The sequence below is a fragment of the Garra rufa genome, chromosome 14 (assembly GCF_049309525.1).
Source record: "Garra rufa chromosome 14, GarRuf1.0, whole genome shotgun sequence".
In the NCBI taxonomy this organism is placed as follows: domain Eukaryota; kingdom Metazoa; phylum Chordata; class Actinopteri; order Cypriniformes; family Cyprinidae; genus Garra; species Garra rufa.
Window position 1 is genome coordinate 13,773,417 of NC_133374.1, and position 20,921 is coordinate 13,794,337.

Sequence of the window (20,921 nt, forward strand, 5' to 3'; positions counted from 1 at the left end):
AAGGACGATAATGTTGTCATTGGACCTACAGATAAACAAAAGCATACAACTGTAATTCAGTGTAACGTTATCCTTTATCTCTGACATTAATATATCTGGCTTATATTACATAGTTATCAAGTAACAGTTTGTCATCGAGATTTAAGTAACGTTAGCTGTAATTTAGTAAGTAACTGTCTACTTGTCATGCATATTACTGTTTACTCGGCTATCTGAACTAGCTAACTTACAAACAGGAAAACAGGACTGGATGTTACCGTAAATTAACGTGTTGACACAGAAGAACGGTTTTTGTAACTTCTGAGTTTTCGAAGTTCATTGAAATGTCTTCCTCGACTTCGATTCAAGATGTTTTATTTCCTGAAGTCTTCTGAGAGGACCGGTTTATTCATCGCGTGGATAAAGCTGGTTTAACACATCCCGCCAATAAGCGTCGTGTCGTCAACGGAAGAGCAGTTGTCTCGACCAATCAAAATGCGAGCGTCTGTTCAGAGGGCGGACTTTACGTGCACCACTAAATCGAAACTGGGAATAGTTGATAACAGATTTATGAAGTTTTATTCTAAAACGTCTTATTTTAGCTTTGAATGTTACTTTACAAATTAAAAAGATTTTGAATAAAACTATTTCGTTTGATGTTATAATACATTTAAGATGGAGTGTCCAGCTTTGGCATATTGTTCAGAATTATTGGTAGTTACTCACAATAAAACTCACACCGAGTAGATTTTACTAAAAAGTATTTTTTTTTTCTCATTTGAAGCATATATATATACCCTTCTATAATTGTATTTTTATTATTATCTGTTATTTGATTGATGTTACGTCATTATACTTTGCGTATGCTTATTGCATAATGTATAAAAATATATTTATGTAATATAAAAGTTATGACATAATATCCAAACAAAAAAAATTAATTGTGTATAATGTTAAAAACTGTCGCGGGACATAAAAATAGACATATTTGAGGATTGTCGCTGTCAATAAGCACTGCTGTTTGCACAACTGACAAAACTTTTGACTTTGAGTGTCTTTGCAATGTCCTTTGTTGTAGCACCAGAGGGCGCACTGGAGGAACTATAAAAATAATACATTACACAGCTTGATTTCCGTTTGGAATAATAAAAAATAAAAAGCAATTTTAGAATTTAGTCCAGCAGTAAAAACAAAAACAGACAAACAAACATGCACATCCTAAAATCACAGAAAATAATATTATTTTCATTACAGAGCCATATATATCACAGTTGCGTCAAAAATAATCATACAAAATGCACGTAAATTTTTATTTAGTACTGACTTTAATAAGATATTTCACATAAAAGGCATATAGTCTACAAGGAAACATAATAGTTGAATATATAAAAATTTACATACACTTTTCATTTCGGTCCCACAGATTCTTTGGTTTTCCGCATTTTTGTTCATTTGAACCCTTTCCAACAATGACTTTATGATTTTGAGGACAACTGAGGGGCTCATATTCGACTTTTACACAAGGTTCAAACACTCATTGATGCTTCAGAAGGAAAAACGATGCATTAAGAGCCAGGGTGTGAAAACTTTTGAAAGGAACGAGGATGTGTACATTTTTTCTTATTTTGCCTAAATACCATATTTTTTTCATTTAGTACTGCCCTTCAGAAGCTACAGAAGATACTTACATGTTTCCCACAAGACAAAATAAGTTCAATTTACCCTTCAACTCAAACTTCAAATTCAAAAAGTTAATGCATCGTGTTTCTTTCTGAAGCATCAGTAACTGTTTGAACCTTTTGTAATAGTTACATATGGGTCCCTCAGTTGTCCTCAGTGTGGAAAGTCGGATCTCAAAATCATAGTCATTGTCGGAAAGGGTTCAAATGCACAAAAATGCTGAAAAACCAAAGAATTTGTGGGACCTGAAGGATTTTTATGAAGAACAGAGGGCAGTTTAACTGTTTAGACCAAACAAGGGACTCATGAACAACTATCACTAAACAAAATGACCAAAAATATATTTTGTATGATCCCTCTTATTTTGGTAAATAATTAACATTTCTGCAGATTCTGCAAGGTGTATGTCAACTTTTGACTTCAACTGTAAGTATTTATATGCATAAAAACACACCAAGTGACTAGGCAGATTTTTTATTAATGTTATTTATTGATCTATTTATTGCATGCACACTTTCATACAGCAGACAGCAAAATAAAACCATAAAAATAAAATCTTACAAGTATGGGCTACACTCCCACTACTATATACAAATGTATCTTTCAATTAAAATAATTTCTTATTCCATAAATATCTCTATTTTGTCTTATGATACATACCTTTGCATGCTTGGCCATTTCAACAGACAGAAAAGACATAATTCCATCCTATAAAACTATACCATTTTATAATGCTCAAAACATGATGATCTTTCTCTTAAGAATATAAATAAACCTTTTAGGAGCAACTAAACAGTAGAAAGACATTAGTAAAATCAAACACCCCGTTCATAAATAAGTGACCCCTTTTTATGCATCCAGGTCTCTCTGACAGTAGCACTGCATTGTGTTAAGAGACATTCTGTCTGTACAGATAAAAGCTGAGGCAGGGGTGCGCACTGTGCACTGTGAAAAGTCTGATTTTGTTAAACCTTTTTTAAAAAGCCACATTGACAAAAGCTTTCAGCTTTATTTGAAAAAAAAAAAAAAAAAAAGAACATTTATATATCATCAAGTAGCTGAGAGCACTGAAGTTTCAAAACATTCTTTCGAAGATGAAAAGTTTCACTTGGTGTGAGGCATTGCACATTTTCCCGTAACGTATAATGGTAGATGTGAGCAGGAGGAGCCATTCAAGGAGCTTTGGTATACCTTAGATGCCTGCAGTAGTAGAGGCCCCGTTTCAGAGGCAGGGGGCAGCCCCTTAAAGTAGTGCAAAAAAGCCAAGGTTTCGACTTCTTTTTCTGTCCCCTGTTGCATCCAAGCTGTATTAGCTATACATCCTGTAAGCTCTGTATGAGTGCACTAGGGGAGAACAATGAAGGCAGCAGCAACTTCAGACAGGAGTGGTGGAAAAAAGGCCAGTGGCCCGACCTGATCCCATAAAGTTCGACTCAAAGGCTGATGCCCGTCACGCTGGAGTCAGGAAGGAAGGCAGTGATGGCCCGATATCCCTGTGCCCATCGAATCATGTCTCGGATCTCGCAGTTAAGCTCAGTGAGTCGGTTGCATATCTCAGACAGGTCTTGTTTGGAACCGACTAGGGCAAAAGTTCCCGTCTGACCCAGAGTTTGGTGCCGGAAATAGATGTTGAGCAGAGTCTGAATCTCATTCTCGGAGCTGCTGCCGAAGATGTCACTTGGCCACATTTTCCTGAAACATTTTTGCATGTTACTTTAAATGCATTCATTTTCTATTCCTGAGTAGCTTATCAATAAATCAAAGTTGAAAAATTCCATCACTCTCATGTCATTCCAAGTCGATTTTTTTCTTCTGTAGAATACAAAAAGGTATTCTTGAAGAATGTTCCAACCAGTAACCAAACAGTTTCATTTTCTTTTGATTTTAAGTGTATTTTTGTGGTCCATACAATGTTAGTCAGTGGGAACTGAACCTGTTTGGTTACTAACATTCTTTGAAATATAGTCTTTTGTGTTCCATAGAAAGATATGAACACAGCTTTTGAGTAAATGTGACCCTGGACCACAAAACCAGTCATAAGTAGCATGGGTATATTTGTAGCAATAGCTGAAAATACATTGTATGGGTTAAAATGATATAGTTTTCGGTTATACCAAAAATCATTAGGATTCCATTGTACCATTAAGATATTTTGTAAGTTTTCTACTGTAAATAGATCAAAACTTAATTTTTGATTAGTTATATGCATTGCTAAAGGCAATTTTCTTAATATTTAGATTTTTTTCCACCCTCAGATTCTAGATATTCAAATAGTTCTATCTTGGCCACATATTGTTCTATCCTAACAAATCATACACCAACGGAAAGCTTATTTATTCAGTATAAGCTCATTCCGTATAAGCTCACTCAAAAAATGTACCCTTATGACTGGTTTTGTGGTCCAAGTTCACAAACGATGCCGGAAGTTTCATTTTTGTTAACTTTCATTAACTTCATTTAAATTTACAAAATGATGAACTACTGTAATTTCTCTTTATGGGAAGTTTACCTGCATTCCTGTATGTAATGGATGGCTCTGGAGAACTCGTTGGTTTTCAGGCTCTCTAGAATGGCTTGCACAGCAGCTTCAGAGGAGCTGTAGGGGGATTCAGCGGTGGGATCTCTCTGTTCGGCTGCTGTTTCATCGGTCATTGAGGCTGCTGCTGCCCGCAGGTTACTCCTTAAATCACTCAACTCTCTGGACATGTTCTGCAGCTAGAAGAGAGAACATTAACACACACATATATATGAACATATATCTGAACATACATATTAATTATTTTCTGAGAAAAACTGAACCCTTCCAAAAAAGATACAGTGGCTGTATCATAAGTACAGGAGTAGGAATCAGTGCAAAACCTGTAAGACCTTCGTTCATTTTCGGAACACAAATTAAGATATTTTTGATGAAATCTGAGAGCTTTCTGACCCTGCATAGACAGCAATGTAATTACCACGTTCAAGGGTCAGAAGGACAAAATAGTCCATGTGACATCAGTGGTTCAACTGTAAAAATAGCGACTTTGTTCAACAATTCCTTTGTCAGTTTCTGCCATCCATTGATTTTTGAAATTGTTAAATAAAGTAGTCTTTTTGTTTTCTTTGTGCACAAAAAGTGTTCTTGTTGCTTTATAAAATAAAGGTTGAACCACTGATGTCAGATTGACTATTTTAACGATGTCCTTAATACTTTTCTGTGCCTTGAACGTGGTAGTTGCATTGCTTTCAATGCAGGCTCAGAATCTGTTTTTGGATTTGTCATTATTATGTATGGAGTGTAAATTGATGTGGGGAAAAAAGTAATTTAAAGCAGGTAAACACAAGGCTGCAACATAAAACATGAAACAAATGAAGGGGTATGAATACTTTCGCAAGGCACTGTATCTTAATTTTTCTTCTGAAGATGAACGAAAGTCTTATGGGTTTGGAACAACATGAGGGTGAGTAATTAATGAAAGAATTTTTATTTAACAACAACAAATTCTTAATCCATGGCCATACGATTTGCAAGCTAGAGTTTTTCTATTCCACTAAAAAAGCGTCTTAAACTCGAGACGAGACAATAATGTCAACATACCTCTGGAACAGAGTTTATAGCGTGAACTTGGCCAATCAGTTTACAGTAAGACTGAAAAAGCAGCAGCAGTTGAAAGTGGAGTTTGTAGAGTCTTTGACAAAGCTCCAGTTGCTGTGAAAAACACATAAATGAAATTAACACCAAAATCTACAGCATAGAAAACTTAACAAATCTTTAACAAGGATATAAGCATGATAACAAAACAGTGTTTTCATTTAAAAACAAATGAGGCCTGTGAAAAAAATCTGACATGCTTTGTAATATTTGACGTTGTTCTAGGCATTTAGAACAAGGGAAAAAGAAGACATGAGGCTAAAAATATTATATAAAAACTTACTGCAAGAGATTCCATTTGCTATAAAGCAGGCATTGCAAGACAAAAGGTGAGAAGTGAGAAGGAAGAGAAGTTTTGAATATAGTGTGAAATCATGCAGCCAACAGTGGCACAGGCAATGTAAAGCATGAGCAAACAATGGCTCCATCATGCATGAGCAGACAAAATGAACAGACAAGCAGAGAAAGAAAAAGAGTCACAAGTATGCCCTCTTATTTTTATTTTTGCACGAGGACTGTGCTGAGCAAAAAAAAAAAAATTAATTTTACTATGCCTTTTTATTGCTTTAATGGGTTCGATTTGAAGATTACGCATTTTAAAATCAAGAAAGACACTTTTTTTCAGGGTTTCTTGAAACAACTCAGCAGACCCTCATGTCAAACATAAGAATAGGGGGGCTGTTGTGAAGTAACACAGCTTGCGTTTGAAACAGGCTTAAAGACCAGACAAATAGAAAAGAGATGTCACTCACAGAGCTATCACAGAACAATCGAAATGCAGAAAATATAAGAGGAACATTGAAATGGAATCTGAAAGACATTTTGGTCAACTAATCTCACTCATATCTCAGGACACAACAGACATTACAGTGGCATCAATCAGTGGACAATGCAGACATACTGAAAACATTCACATAGAGTATTTTTGAACTAGGGAATAAAGAAAAACAGAAACACATGCACTATTTGTGGTACACTGCCACACTGTAGTTTTTAGGGTTGCATCAAAGTGTTAGACAGCAGAACTGTTAGTTAAAGCTCCAGTTGAAATCTTGTACTTCAATAATGACATTCCTTTAATAGTTCTAACTATCTAACTATTATACTAAAAAAAAACAAGGTTTCATACCTTCTCTTCTGTTTCAGCGGGCTGATAGGTGATCACTCCATCTCCAGTGCATTTGGGGAAACTGGCTTTGCAGTTGCATAGCCACTGGAAGAGTCATAGGCATAACAGTAAGTTGAACAGAACAAACTTTAGGGTCAGTAAGATTTGGCTGGGTATTAAGACTTGTATGGCTTAATATGATGTAAATTATGTCTTTTACTGAAATATGTAGTATTTTAAAAATCCATATTTTTTTAATGTGTCGACTTTTAATGTGTAAGATTATGCATTATTAGAGTATGTATTCAATGCCCTAACAGTTTTACCTTGACTGATCTTTTGAGATATGACATGAGACTGTATGCTTTGGCTATGTAGCCGTTATTTTCGTACATTTTATCATATCTATCATTAACTCCGACACAGGCCGATGTTCTTAGAACAAGAAGTACTTCTTTGTAAATGTGCCTTTTTAAAGATTAGTGGAAGTTTGGGTTGGTGGGCAAACATGCAAATTAATAACACCTTTTGTATTTATTTGGTCACGAGCTGAGAAATGAGTAATGTGTTCTTAATCAAAATTAGCATCAAAAGCGACCTATAGACTTCCTGTACTGTCTTGTTTTAGGGTATAAAAAGTGCTAAATTCGCACCCTATACAGATCGGAGACTTTAGACTTACTTCTCCTTTCTCTCCGCTCTCTATCTTTTATTCTGATACTGGGTGCACCTAAACTTCTATTAGACTTTTTTTTTTGATCAGCCTCTAATTTGATTATAATTGGCTTTGAATTTGACTTCGATTTTTAATTCGACCTTGATTTTAATTCTAATTCTATTTTTTTTAAAGGGAAAAAAAGATTTTAATTCTAATTTGACTAGTTAGACTATATTTGATCAAATTGACAAATGATTTAATTATTGACAACTTGGAATTGGGAATTAATATGTTTATTCCTTTTAATCAAAATTACATTAATGGAATTAACAGTCATTAATAATGTGATTCTTGTTATTGCAGCTATTCTTTCAATTGTGGCATTTATTATTATACTCAAAACAATGTCTTTTGAAAACTTTGAATGAATTTATAACCTTTTTAACCCCCACCTGTCTCAACATTTTTTTTGCATCAGTTTTATACATATTTTGGACTATGGTGGGCGGCATTATTTCAGTGATGTAAAATGGTTGCACCGTGACCTACTGCCGCTACCTGTTGCTATTTTTACCTCAACACAACTCGGAATACACAACTCAGAAAATAAAATACTGATACGATGCCACATTGTGTGGCTTTTGGTTGTAATTTTCAGTCGGAGGGCAACGAGAGAAGCAATGTTAAAGGGATGGTTCGGAGTAGAATTGACTTCATTGCTATGCACTCCAAAGCCCATGTAAATACCCCATCCGAAGTTTTTTTTACCTTAGTCAAACATTTATGGAGATATTAGAGTTTTTCGAATTGCTTGTTACAGGAGTGAATGGTACATGTGATGTATCTCGTAAATTGCACCACTAAACGTGCAAGTAATCTTACCAAACTTGTACAGTAGTGTAAATAGGTTATGTACTCACAAAACGCTGCATCAGAACATTTGTAAGTCCACCATGAGTGTTTTAAAAACACGTTTTAGCCGATCCCTACTAGTCTCAAAAACTACAAATGGCGACACGTCGACGTCACTTCCCTGGTTTGAAAAAAGCACGTAAAAGTCCTCCAAGTTGACATGCACACAGATGTTGTAGGAGGACTTTTACGTGCTTTTTTCAAACCAGGGAAGTGACGTCGACGTGTCGCCATTTGTAGTTTTTGAGACTAGTAGGGATCGGCTAAAACGTGTTTTTAAAACACTCATGGTGGACTTACAAATGTTCTGATGCAGCGTTTTGTGAGTACATAACCTATTTACACTACTGTACAAGTTTGGTAAGATTACTTGCACGTTTAGTGGTGCAATTTACGATATACATCACATGTACCATTCACTCCTGTAACAAGCAATTCGAAAAACTCTAATATCTCCATAAATGTTTGACTAAGGTAAAAAAAAACTTCGGATGGGGTATTTAGATGGGCTTCGGAGTGCATAGCAATGAAGTCAATTCTACTCCGAACCATCCCTTTAAGTGACAAGTGATAAGAAAAAGAGAAAAACCTGTGGACGAGTAAAACTTCCTAAAGACCTTTGTCTTTGTTCTCTCCACTTTAGCCCTAATTTTATTTTTCCAGTTGCTTATTCCGAGTTGTGTTGTGGTGAAAACAGCAACAGGTAGCGCCAGTAGCTCACAGAGTGCAACCATTTTACATCACTTTGGGGCGCCCTCATAGTCCAAAATATGTATAAAACGATGTGGATTTTTTTAAATAACGTAACTTTCGTGGGTTTTCCATTACAGATTTCAGTAAGAGACATAATTTATGTTATATAAAGCCACGCAAGTCTTAATACTCGGAGTGCCTTTTAAAGGCGCAATATGTAAGTTTTCGCAGCTAGATGTGGAATCTAGCTGTGGAATCATGGGAGTTGTTGTCTTCACCCCAACAGCCGATGCAATCTGTAGAGACTCGGGCAGAAATCATGTTCATGGATGAGCTAATGTATTAAATACTTATTAAGGTCACTGTGGTGAGTAGCATGGCGGGGCTGAAAGTCGTGGAAGCGAAACGAGGACGCTGGAGTGATTGCGAATGAAGGACGAGCACGATACATGGCTCTAAAGCAGCGGAGCTTTTATTATGCCACAGTCGATCGCTTCCGCTTTTCCAGTCACGTGTATGTAAGAAAAAACAGCGCTGTTTTATCATACTAGATACATTTGAGTGTGATGAAAGTTCTGTTATATGCTACTCTGTGCGTTCATCACCTGTCTAATAAAATGCATAACACATTAAAGCATATTTGGGGTTTCCATGTTTTCTACAAAATAAAACCGGATAATCAAGGGTGTATGACGTCATTGGCAGGCGACGCAAAAACACGGCCTGTTTCACTAATTAAAACTGCTTACTTCTCTAGATTTAAACATTCTTTAAAACATTTGGGATAATGTAAGTAACAAGTCAGTGAAATATATAACACTGTTCTAGTGATTTTTAGATATTTTAATAAAAAATCGTCATATTGTGGCTTTAAGAAATTAATTATAATGCTTTATTGTACATACTGATATGACTGCCTCCTTTTTGTTGTTGTAGGTCTCAAGATACTCCTGCAGCTCTAACACACTAAACTTCATCTTCTCCAGGAGCCCATAAGACACAATCTGAAACACATATTTAGACATACATTTTATAATACAAGCATCGCACACATTGAACGAGTAATTTAATAGGATAGGAACTGGAAGTATTCTGGATATAGCATTGACATAATTCATATTCAAACTAGAAACTCACAGTGTCTGCATCGACAAACAACGTGGGGCATTCAGAGCAGGATGTCAGCATCTGGGACGACCTTACAAACTTCGCTCCAATTCCACGAAGGCCGTCGCCAAGATAACCAGCAGCGTCACAGGTCAAGGTGCAGAACTGGGTCTGTATACTCTGGAGGTCAGAAAAAAACACATCATATTCTGTCCCAAACCAGCATGTTGTCAGTACCAATAGAATGTAATCAAAGATGCTGCATGTTTCTAAAACTTTGGCGCAACTGAGTTGTCAGCTTTGTTTGATGAACTAAAGAAAATCCAATTCAATTCAATTCAATTCAATTCAAGTTTATTTGTATAGCGCTTTTCACAATACAAATTGTTTCAAAGCAGCTGTACAAAAAAAAATGTAGGCTACTACAATATATTTAGTAGCTTATTAGTGGTGACTACTGTATGTTAAGTCGATGTATAAGGATGCATATGGTATAAATATTAAAAACAGTGATGGGGTAATCAAAAACAGATGATGAACACTAATAGTAATGATTATGTGTTGCAATCAAACTCTAAAATCTAATCAAATCAAAATCTTATTTAATGAATAAAATCAGCATCATTTGACATCAACAATACAGCCTGCAACATTAAGGACGTTAGAAAAATGTCATTTGATTAAAGGGATAGTTTAAAAGTCTGTTATTAATACTCACTCTCATGTCATTTCAAACCTGTAAGACCTTTGTTCATCTTGGGAAGACAAATTAAGATATTTTTGATGAAATAGGCCTTGAACATGGTAGTTGTCTTGCTGTTTTTGCAGGGTCAAAAAGCTCTCTGGGTTTCATCAAAAATATCTTAATTTGTGTTCTAAAGATGAACAAAGGTCTTACGGGTTTGAAACAAGATGAGGGTGAGTAATTAAAGGAGAAGTTCACTTCCAGAACAAAAATTTACAGCTAATTTACTCACCCCCTTGTCATCCAAGATGTTCATGTCTTTCTTTCTTCAGTCGTAAAAAAATTATGGTTTTTGAGGAGAACATTTCAGGATTTCTCTCCATATAGTGGACTTCTATGGTGCCCCCGAGTTTGAACTTCGAAAATGCAGTTTAAATGCAGCTTCAAAGGGCTCTAAAAGATCACAGCCGAGGAAGAAGAGTCTTATCTAGCAAAACGATTGGTTAATTTAAAAAAAATTACAATTTATATTAGGGCCGGGACTTTAACGCGTTAATTTAGATTAATTAATTACACAAAAATAACGCGTTAATTTTTTTTAACGCATTTTAATCGCACTTAATTTTGCACCGCGGAACGTTTCTCACTGGATGAGTTTCAGCGGACCGATTATACTGGAGCACCAACTAGCGTTCAGACAAAGGAATTCGCATATCAACGCAGCACATCGAGCCTCAAGTATCACCTCAATGCTTTTACAGAAGGTCTACCTACCTATAGGGTACCTGAATTTCTGAAATGAAGGCTAGTATATTTCTAAATATCCCAGTGTTTCCCCTACCATTATCTTAGGGGGGCGCGTTTACAATGTCTCCTCCAAGAAAACACGGACTGGATCTCGGACTCCATTCATAAAAACCGAATTTACTATAGCGCGGAATGCCACGTAAATTCGTCGATTTTTGGATTGATAAATCAAAAGTTGGCCTGTCACTTAATTCAAATCGCGATATGGACTAGACTCTGTGAAAACTGAAATGCAAAAAGACCGTTTTAATATGAATCCTGCATGTACCGTTTGCCTCTGTATGTATGAATGGCAGAGACGCGTTTTTTTTACACTGCACGCGTGATGCTCCCGTTAATTTTTGGCATTTGCATCTCACATGAACAGATAGACTCAATCTCCAAAGCTACTGTCAGTGTCACTTTTACCGTTTCATTTGAGAAAACTAGCATCATATCATACTTTACACACAGAAACTTCACGGCAACCTGTCAAAATAAAAGTACGGTTTAACATGAAACAGAACAATATTCCTATTTAAATAATTGACAAAAAACAATATATATATGATAAAAAAATAAATATAAAAACAAGATTAAACACTTAATTGTAGAAAAAAATACTATGATTATTATTATTTATTGATTTTAACAGCAAACCTCTGTTTGTTTGCCAAAAATTAAAAAGGTTTATTTTTCATTTGATTAAAAATAAATAAATGTTTATGCTTTCATTTGATTATGAGAAAAATTAAAACACAAGAATTTATTTAAAAAAAAAAATAGCAAAAGATTGTAAAGCCCTATTGTTCAAAATGTTAAAATAGAGAGTTTTGGATTTATTTTTTCACTGAAATAAATGTTTTCATTATGGGAAACACTGTATCCTATTGCTACAGTTAATGGCAATATTGCACTGGTCTGTTGGACTTGGTTAAACAAAAATAAACAATATTTTGTTGCTTAAGTTTGTATTCAGTCATTATTCAATGGTATAGTAAAAATCCATATGAAAAAACTTACTTCTCACTGTTCTCAGGTCAAATATTTATATGCGATTAAAATGCGATTAATTTCGATTAATTAATTACAAAGCCTCTAATTAATTAGATTAATTTTTTTAATCGAGTCCCGGCCCTAATTTATATACATTTTAACCTCAAACGCTCGTCTTTTCTAGCTCTGCGTGAACTCTGTGTATTCCGGTTCTTGACAGTTAGGGTGGGTCGAAAAACTTCCATCTCATTTTCTCCTCCAACTTCACAATTATCCTACATCGCTGCAGAAGTACCGACCCAGTGTTTACAAGTGAACATGCAAAGAATATCAAACGCCCTACAAAAAAAGGTAAAACAACGATGTAGGACAATTTTGAAGTTGGAGGAGAAAATGAGATGGGAGTTTTTCGACCTACCCTAACTGACATGAACCAGAATACATAGAGTTTGAGGTTTAAACGTTTTTTTTTTTTTAAATAACCGATCGTTTCGCTAGATAAGACCCTTCTTCCTTGGCTGGGATCGTTTAAAGCCCTTTGAAGCTGCATTTAAACTGCATTTTGGAAGTTCAACCTCGGGGGCACCATAGAAGTCCACTATATGGAGAGAAATCCTGAAATGTTTTCCTCAAAAAACATAATTTCTTTACGACTGAAGAAAGACATGAACATCTTGGATGACAAAGGGGTGAGTAAATTACTTCTAAATTTTTGTTCTGGAAGTGAAATTACCCTGACAGAATTTTCATTTTTGGGTGAACTATCCCTTTAATTTCACTTTATGATCTTTATTGAAACTGCCTGATAAAAATCTATGAGTTACCTGAAAGAGTGAGGAGAAGACTTGGAAAGTGTAAACCGCACAGGAACCATCCGAGTCGGCCACCAACTGGTTGAGATGATTGCGCCAAGCCTCCTCGGCATCATCGCACACAGTCGGCTGGAAGGCAGCCAAGATGGCAGAGAAAAAAGGAGAAGGCGGAGGGGAGGAACGGGACTCTAGCAACAGCTCTTCCTTTTCCTCCTCTGCCTGTGCCACAAAGTTCTGCTGGTCTCCAAACCCACTGGAGGAAGTGAGGGATAGAATTATGTGGTGAGGGAAAAAAGTTTCAAACAGCAGCTATGAGAAATTTGAGATAAGTTTGACTTTTCCAGACTTTTCTACTAAAACTACAACAGAGTTGTGTTTGTTGAGAGTTTGAAGCTTATGTACAGTACCTGGGTACACAACATGTCTCAGTGTCGGTAAAGAAGTTGTTTTCTCTTTGGGGTGTGTCTGGTGTTAGGATGTCAGAACAATTAAAGGCAGGCGGCGACTCGCAAATGCAGAGTGATATATCGTTCTCATTAACAATAGCTTCTTCTTCTTCTTCTTCAGCCGAATCCTCAGCCTAGTTTTGGACAGGATTTACAAGAAGAAAGAAAGCTTGGTAAGTATTTATCGCCAGTGCAAATGCATTACACATTAGTCATACAATGGAAACAGCTGTGGCAACGAAAACTTTCATTGTGAAAAAGTATTATTAAGAAAAGATGAGATTATGTGGCTGACTTTGGTCAGACTGATTAATCAGACAATTACTTTTTGATAACTTCTGTGGTTAAAATACAGAAGTGATTCCCCCAAATGTCAGTTATGTAATGTACCAACTGCTAAACATTTTCTGTCATGAAAAAAAAATGTATTTAACATTTTAATATATATATATATTCTATATATACTGATATTTAGACAGCTGACAGGGTAGCAAATAAAATAAAAATTGTAAAAAAAATAAAAATAAAATAAAAATAAATCATATTGGTCAACCACCTCTGTATTTTTAAAATACAAATATTTCATGTATTAATTTAAAATATATTTCTAAATATATTTCTTAATAAATACACTTATAAATATATTTATAAATAAATATGCACTAAACTTTCAAAACTAAAATTCTTCATGCTGAGAATCGTTTCTCTTTTGAGTGCTTTTTTTTATCATTTAAATTTTTTTCAAAAAGTAATGTCAAATTCAGATATATTCAGATATAACTTCTGCGGCTAAAATACAAAAGTGATTCCCCCAAATTTCAGTTACATAATTTACTAACTGCTAAACATTTTCTGTCAACAAATATTTTAACAATCTAACATTTTAATTTACACACTGATTTAATAATTACGTTTATTATAATTTAAAATATATTTTATATACAGTGATATTTAGACAGCAGACAGGCTTGCTAATGAAAAAAAAAAAAAAAAAAAATTTATATATATATATATATATATAAATACATGTATAAATATATTTATAAATAAACATACACTAACCTTCCAAAACTAAAACTTACCTAATTACTTTAATTTATATTTTTTATAAAAAATAAATAAATTAAAATAAAATAGCCCACACAAAAAAACATCAACATAAAATCTATATATTTATAAATAAATATTCACTAACCTTTTAAAACTACAACTCTTCACGCTGAGAATTGTTTTTTTCATAATTTAAATTTTTTTCAAAAAATATTTACAATTTAAAAAAAAAAAATCAATAATTTTCAAAAATGTCAAATTCAGATATATTAAGAGACCTTTACAAAAAATGGAGGACCAAAATCTGATTGGTCTGGTCTCATGTTTACGGCCACAGGCAATGGGTACACTCTCTTTATTTGCACCCCTAGCATTTAGCATGTGAGTGATGTTACAGCCTTGCCACCCACAGAGAAGCCATACACATTGCCCTAGTGGCTCATCCAGAGCCTCTTTTTGAGACTGTGGTAGGCAGTGGTAGGCCTCAATGACAAAAAGCGGTTAGCAGAGAAATGGTTAGCAGATAGAAACAGGGAGCTTTTAATGAGCAAAAATTACTTGCAATTCCAAGCCGCTTTGCACATTAATCTAATGCCCCAACCTACAAAAAGTATATAATTGGAAAAATAGTATCAGGCAGCTACTACCTAAAATCTACCCATGCTAAAAGCTGAGCCAGACAGATAAAGCAAGCACAGAAAGAGATTTCTTTTTAAACCGTGTTAATGGAAAAACTCCAGAACAGAAGTGCGGTATGAGTAGGAATGTGTCTGCCCCCAAAGATCAGCCATTTTGAAGCTCTTATTCACCCGATGATTCGAGCCCTCGGGTACTGAAATCTCAAAGCTGGGCGTTGGGGTGGAAAGAGGAATTGGGTCAGCTTGAGAGTTGTCAAAGGAAACAGGAGGGGAGTCCATGGGGTTTAGTTCCTCAGTAGGAGAAAGGCTGACATTCTGAAATGAGAAATAGAGCTTGATTAGACGTTATAGATAAAACATATTATGAGATTTGTTAAAAAAAACATCATAAAAGAATAGTTTCTCTAATCTTTTATCAAATGTTTGTACTTCTAAAACAACTTTTCTTTTTTTTTGATCCAATCAAATCCTAATGGGGAAAATCCTGCCTACAATATTTCCCAATAAATATCCAGTTTCATTTATCACATTAAAGATTAGTTCACTTTCAGAATACAAATCGCCATCTCTTTGAAGAAAACATTCCAGGATTTTTCTACATGATCACAGCCGAGGAATAAGGGTCTTATGTAGTGAAACAATCTGTCATTTTCTAAAATAATTAAAATGTATATACTACATAACCTTTAAAAATTGTCTGACATCATTGTTTTACCTTTTTTTGTAAAGACCGTTTAGCTTTCTTTACACTTTTACATTGCAAACACTGGGTCAATCTACTGCAAAACGAGCATTTGTGGTTGAAAAGTATAGATTTTTTTATAAAATAAGAAAAGTAATAAAATAATCATATTGGTCAACGCATTTGTGGTTGAAAAGTATAGATTAAAAAAAATATATATATAAAAATAAAATAAATAAAATAATCATATTGGTCAATCAACTCTGTATTTTTAATAGAAGTATTACATATGTTCATGTAAAAAATTTGTACATACAAAAAAATAAATAAATAAATAAAATAAAATAAAATAAAATAATAAAATAAAATAAAATAAAATAAAATAAAATAAAATAAAATAAAATCCCAGCCGAGGAATAAGAGTCTTATGTAGCAAAATGATCTGTAATTTTTTAACAAAATAAAAATGTATATACTACATAACCTTGAAAATCGCCCGACACTGTTTAACCTCTTTTTTGTAAAAGCCATTTGACTTGCTTTGCATATTCTCGTTGCAAACACTGGGTCGAAAAGTATACTTTTTTTTTTTTTTTTTTAAGAAATAAAAAAATTAAATAAAAAGAAATGTAAAAAATAAAATAAAATCATTATACTGGTCAACCAACTCTGTATTTTAAAAATAAAAATATTACACATGTTAATATTAAGTATGTGTCTATAAATAAAATAAAATAAAATAAAATAATCATATTGGTCAACCAACTCTGTATAAAAAAACGCAAATATTTATAAATAAATATTCATCTGGGGGGGTATTATCTAATGAAATGATCTGCCATTTTCTAAAAAAAATAAAATAAAAATGTATATACTTTTTAACCACAGTTACTAGCACTAGCTCTGCATGTCCGTGCTCTGCGTGGGTCCATCTGATTATGATTATTTTATTTTATTCTATGTATTTTTTTGTAGTTTATATGCTTTCAAATGCTCATCTTGCAGTAGATTGACCCTCGACCAATAAATTACGTAACCACGTTGGAAAGATCATGCACGGTTATTTCTTTTTCTGTGTACTCCTATTCAAAAAGGTATCAAATCTCATTTTCTCCTCTAACTTTAAAATCGTCTGACAGTGTTGTTTTATCTTGTTTTGTAAAGTGCGTTTGACTGTCTTTGCACATTTGCTTTGTAAACACTGGGTCGATTTACTGCGTTTACACATTTGTGGTTGAAAAGTATATACAGTTTTATTTTCTTTAGAAAATGACACATCGTTTCACTAGGTAAGACTCTTATTCTTTGGCTGGGATTGCGTCTTTTGACGCTGCGTTGAAACTGCAATTTGGACCTTCAACATGCTGATCCCTATTGAAGTCCACTATAAGGACAGAAAAATCCTGGAATGTTTTCCTCAAAAACCTTTCTTTTTTTGACTGAAGAGAGAAAGACATGAACATCTTGGAAGACATGGGGGTGAGTAAACTATCAGCGATTTTTTATTCTGGAAGTGAACTAATCCTTTAAGTTAAAAAGTGTACAAAAAATAGAGCAAATTCAACATTACTAGTTGTGAGGCTGAGAGGATCTGGCTGGCTGTGAGGGACTCTTCCTCAGAAGACTCGTCAGAATCATCATGGACGATTGGACACAGGCTTGGCGAACTTCCTGAAAGCTGGCTGTCCTCCTCCAATGGTTGGGTTTCAGTCTGGTCCAGACTGTCAATAGAACGCCTCCGCGCACCCCAGTTAAAGCTGTCAACTGTTTCACCCTGTCAGAGAAAGAGCGAGAGAAATACAAAGTCCTCAGAATTGGTATGTGACACACAACCACATTTCAAAACGCACACAGTCATGCTCTATATGTGAAGGTGCTCAGTCTGTGAGTTATATAAAAGATTAACACAGTAGGGAAACCGCAATACAGGAACACATTTCTAAAACATTCTTGTAGAGTAAGTAATAAAGTGCCTAAAGGCCATTTATTTTGGAGGAGGCTCAAGTTATCGCTGCAGCCACATGCCTTGACATCAAGAGTCAAGAGTCAACATCCACATTCCAACACGGATCCAGTTCAGCACTTTAGAAATGTTTTCTTCTGGAATCTCGTTTAAACACCGAACTCAAAAGGCTGTGCTTTTACTGCACTACTTTAATTACTTTCTTTTTTAATCATACTTGACCAAAACACAATGGTAAAGAAGCAAAAGGTCTTTGAAACTGTCACACTGAAGGTTGAAATGAAAACATGGTTTTATAAAAAACACTCCTGAAATGTATCCAGAAGAGAGAATTTATTTGAAAGGCTGAATCTGCCCTTTCAATGTCTCTGTGGCCTTGCAGCTTCAGCAAATTTGGAGAATGACCTCAATGAACCGACTTTAATGATTTCATAAGAGAGTGCAAACTAAGAGACGGCCAAGCTATTAAAAGCACACATATTGAAATCAAATAAAAACCACAAAAGGGGTGACTATTTTCATTTTTTTTTAAGTACACTACAGTTTAAAAGTTTAGGGTTGGTAAGATTTTTGAAAGAAGTCGTTTATGCCCACCAAAGCTGCATTGTTTTGACCAAAAATACAGTAAAAACTGCTATATTGTAAAATATAATTGTAATTCAAAACATTTTTCCAATCTAATATATTTTAAAATGTAATTTATCCTGGGATGGAAATGCTGAATTTTTCAGTCTTGAGTGTCACATGATCACATGATATGCTGATTTAGTGCTCAAGAAACATTTCTTATAATTGTCAGTAATACTGCTTAATATTATTGTGGAAACCAGGAGACTGTTCTGTAACATTATATGTGACTCTGAAGCACAAAACCAGTCTTTAGCACTGGTATATTTGTAGCAATAGGCATAAATACATTGTATGGGTCAAAATTATTGATTTTTCTTTTATGCCAAAAATCATTAGGATATTAAGTAAAGATCATGTTCCATTCAGAAATTTTGTACATTTCTTACTATAAATATATCAAAACTTAATTTTTAATTAGTGGTAAGCATTGCTAAGGACTTCATTTTGGACAACATTAAAGGCAATTTTCTCAATATTTAGATTTTTTTGTCCTATCTTAATAGACCATACATCAATGGAAAGCTTATTTATTTATTAGCTTTCAGATAATGTTTAAATCTCAATTAAAAAAATTGACCCTTATGACTGGTTTTGTGGTCCATAATCACATATATGTCTTTCAAACAGTTTTAAAAAACGCATTAACTCCAAACTTTCTAAATAATATTGTGATTTTAAAATAAATAAATGTAAAAAATAATTAAATAAATATGTTTAATAAATGTTTATAACATCTAAAAATATAACAACATAAAAAAAATATATTAAAAATGTATTAACATCTATAACAACATAAAAGATGGTTAAAACTACTTCTGGTTGTTGTGTTAACTTTTGCACAAAAAATTATGTTTGAATTTTGTCTTTTCAACCTAAATGTGCACATTTTGATTAATCCATTTTAAACTGGTTTTGAACTTGATTAAAACAAAATTATGTTTCCAGGCAGAGTTATGGACATGCATCACAATGCACAGAATTTGAATAAACACAATATCATCTCGTTCTACTGCACACAGCACAATACTGGCGGATTCCTGGGCTTACCTGCATCTCCTTGACGGCACAGACATAAACAAGGAGAGGAGAATGTATCACAAAGAGTTAGACAAAGTTACAGTGGTATTGCGCAAACAGTGCAACACTTTAACTCTTGACTAATACTTTGCGAAAGTTTAATGCTAAGCACTGCTTTCCCCAAAGGTCCACTTTACTGCAGTCAAAACAAAGTTCAAGTAATTTGGAAGTCAAAAGATTTCACAAGCACAGATCATTTGTGACCCTGGACCACAAAACCAGTCTTAAGTTGCTGGGGTATATTTGTAGCAATAGCCAAAAATACATTGTATGGGTCAAAATTATTGTTTTTTCTTTTATGCCAAAAATCATTAGGAAATTAAGTAAAGACCATGTTCCATGAAGATTTTTTGTAAAATTCCTACTGTAAACATATCAAAATGTAATTTTTGATTAGTAATATGCATTGTTAAGAACTTAATTTGGACAACTTTAAAGGTGATTTTCTCAGTATTTTGATTTTTTTGCACTCTCAGATTCCAGATTTTCAAATAGATGTATCTCAGCCAAATATTGTCCTATCCTACCAAACCATACATCAATAGAAAGATTATTTATTGAGCTTTCATATGATGTATACATCTCAGTTTTGTAAAATTGAACCTTATGACTGGTTTTGTGGTCCAGGGTCACATTTTGGTTTGGTTTTTTAAATATCTGCTCACCTCTCCATCTTCCAGTTCTACATCCAGGAAGTCAAAGTCCCTGAATACACGGAACTGCTGTTCTGAAGTGGTGTCATCCATGTTTTCGGTGTCCCGTGTGCCGTCCTCGGAGGACACCAGACTGGGCTGGTGCTCAATCAGGTCCAGTTCCCCACAGGATGAGAAAATCACCTGTAGGAGATGCTTTAGAATGATTTCGGACATATTTTTTGATTATTTAATACTGGATGGATACTAATATGCATCACTTACAGATGGGTTCTTGGTGAGTCCAACGTCTTGGCCACACAAGGTTAATACATTCACCAGCTTCTCACGAGTTCTTTTCTAAATTAGGAGAAAAATAACACAAAATAAAAATAATAAAAATATAGCAGATTGTTAACTGTTAATTATTTGACCAAAATAAGAGGAATAAAAAAAAATGCATGTTATTTTTTTAGTACTGACCTGAATAAGATATTTCACATAAATATGTTAACATATAGTCCACAAGAGAAAATAATAGTTGAATTTATAAAAATGACCCTGTTCAAAAGTTTACATATACTTGATTCTTATTACTGTGTTCTTACCTGAATGATCCACAGCTGTTTTTTGTTTTGTTTAGTGATAATTGAGTCCCTTGTTTGTCCTAAACAGTTAAACTGCCTGCTGTTATTTAAAAAAATACTTCATGTCCCACAAATTCTTTGGTTTTTCAGCATTTTTGTGTATTTGAAC

General features: G+C 34.2%; 1 protein-coding gene across 1 annotated transcript in view; it reads right to left on the reverse strand.

Moving 5' to 3' along the window:
• Positions 1 to 2,117: 2,117 nt before the first annotated feature.
• Positions 2,118 to 20,921, reverse strand: part of frya (furry homolog a (Drosophila)) — a 76,966-nt gene continuing 58,162 nt past the window's right edge. The window contains exons 50-63 of the mRNA XM_073818486.1: positions 20,451 to 20,525; positions 20,199 to 20,369; positions 19,504 to 19,512; positions 17,434 to 17,637; positions 15,353 to 15,496; positions 13,455 to 13,627; positions 13,060 to 13,300; positions 9,799 to 9,948; positions 9,567 to 9,665; positions 6,420 to 6,503; positions 5,574 to 5,591; positions 5,237 to 5,347; positions 4,169 to 4,374; positions 2,118 to 3,351 (exon numbers count right to left, since the gene is read on the reverse strand). Of these exons, the coding sequence (XP_073674587.1) occupies positions 3,093 to 3,351; positions 4,169 to 4,374; positions 5,237 to 5,347; positions 5,574 to 5,591; positions 6,420 to 6,503; positions 9,567 to 9,665; positions 9,799 to 9,948; positions 13,060 to 13,300; positions 13,455 to 13,627; positions 15,353 to 15,496; positions 17,434 to 17,637; positions 19,504 to 19,512; positions 20,199 to 20,369; positions 20,451 to 20,525 (1,944 nt within the window). The 3' untranslated portion in view covers positions 2,118 to 3,092. The remainder of the gene's footprint in view (positions 3,352 to 4,168; positions 4,375 to 5,236; positions 5,348 to 5,573; positions 5,592 to 6,419; positions 6,504 to 9,566; positions 9,666 to 9,798; positions 9,949 to 13,059; positions 13,301 to 13,454; positions 13,628 to 15,352; positions 15,497 to 17,433; positions 17,638 to 19,503; positions 19,513 to 20,198; positions 20,370 to 20,450; positions 20,526 to 20,921) is intronic.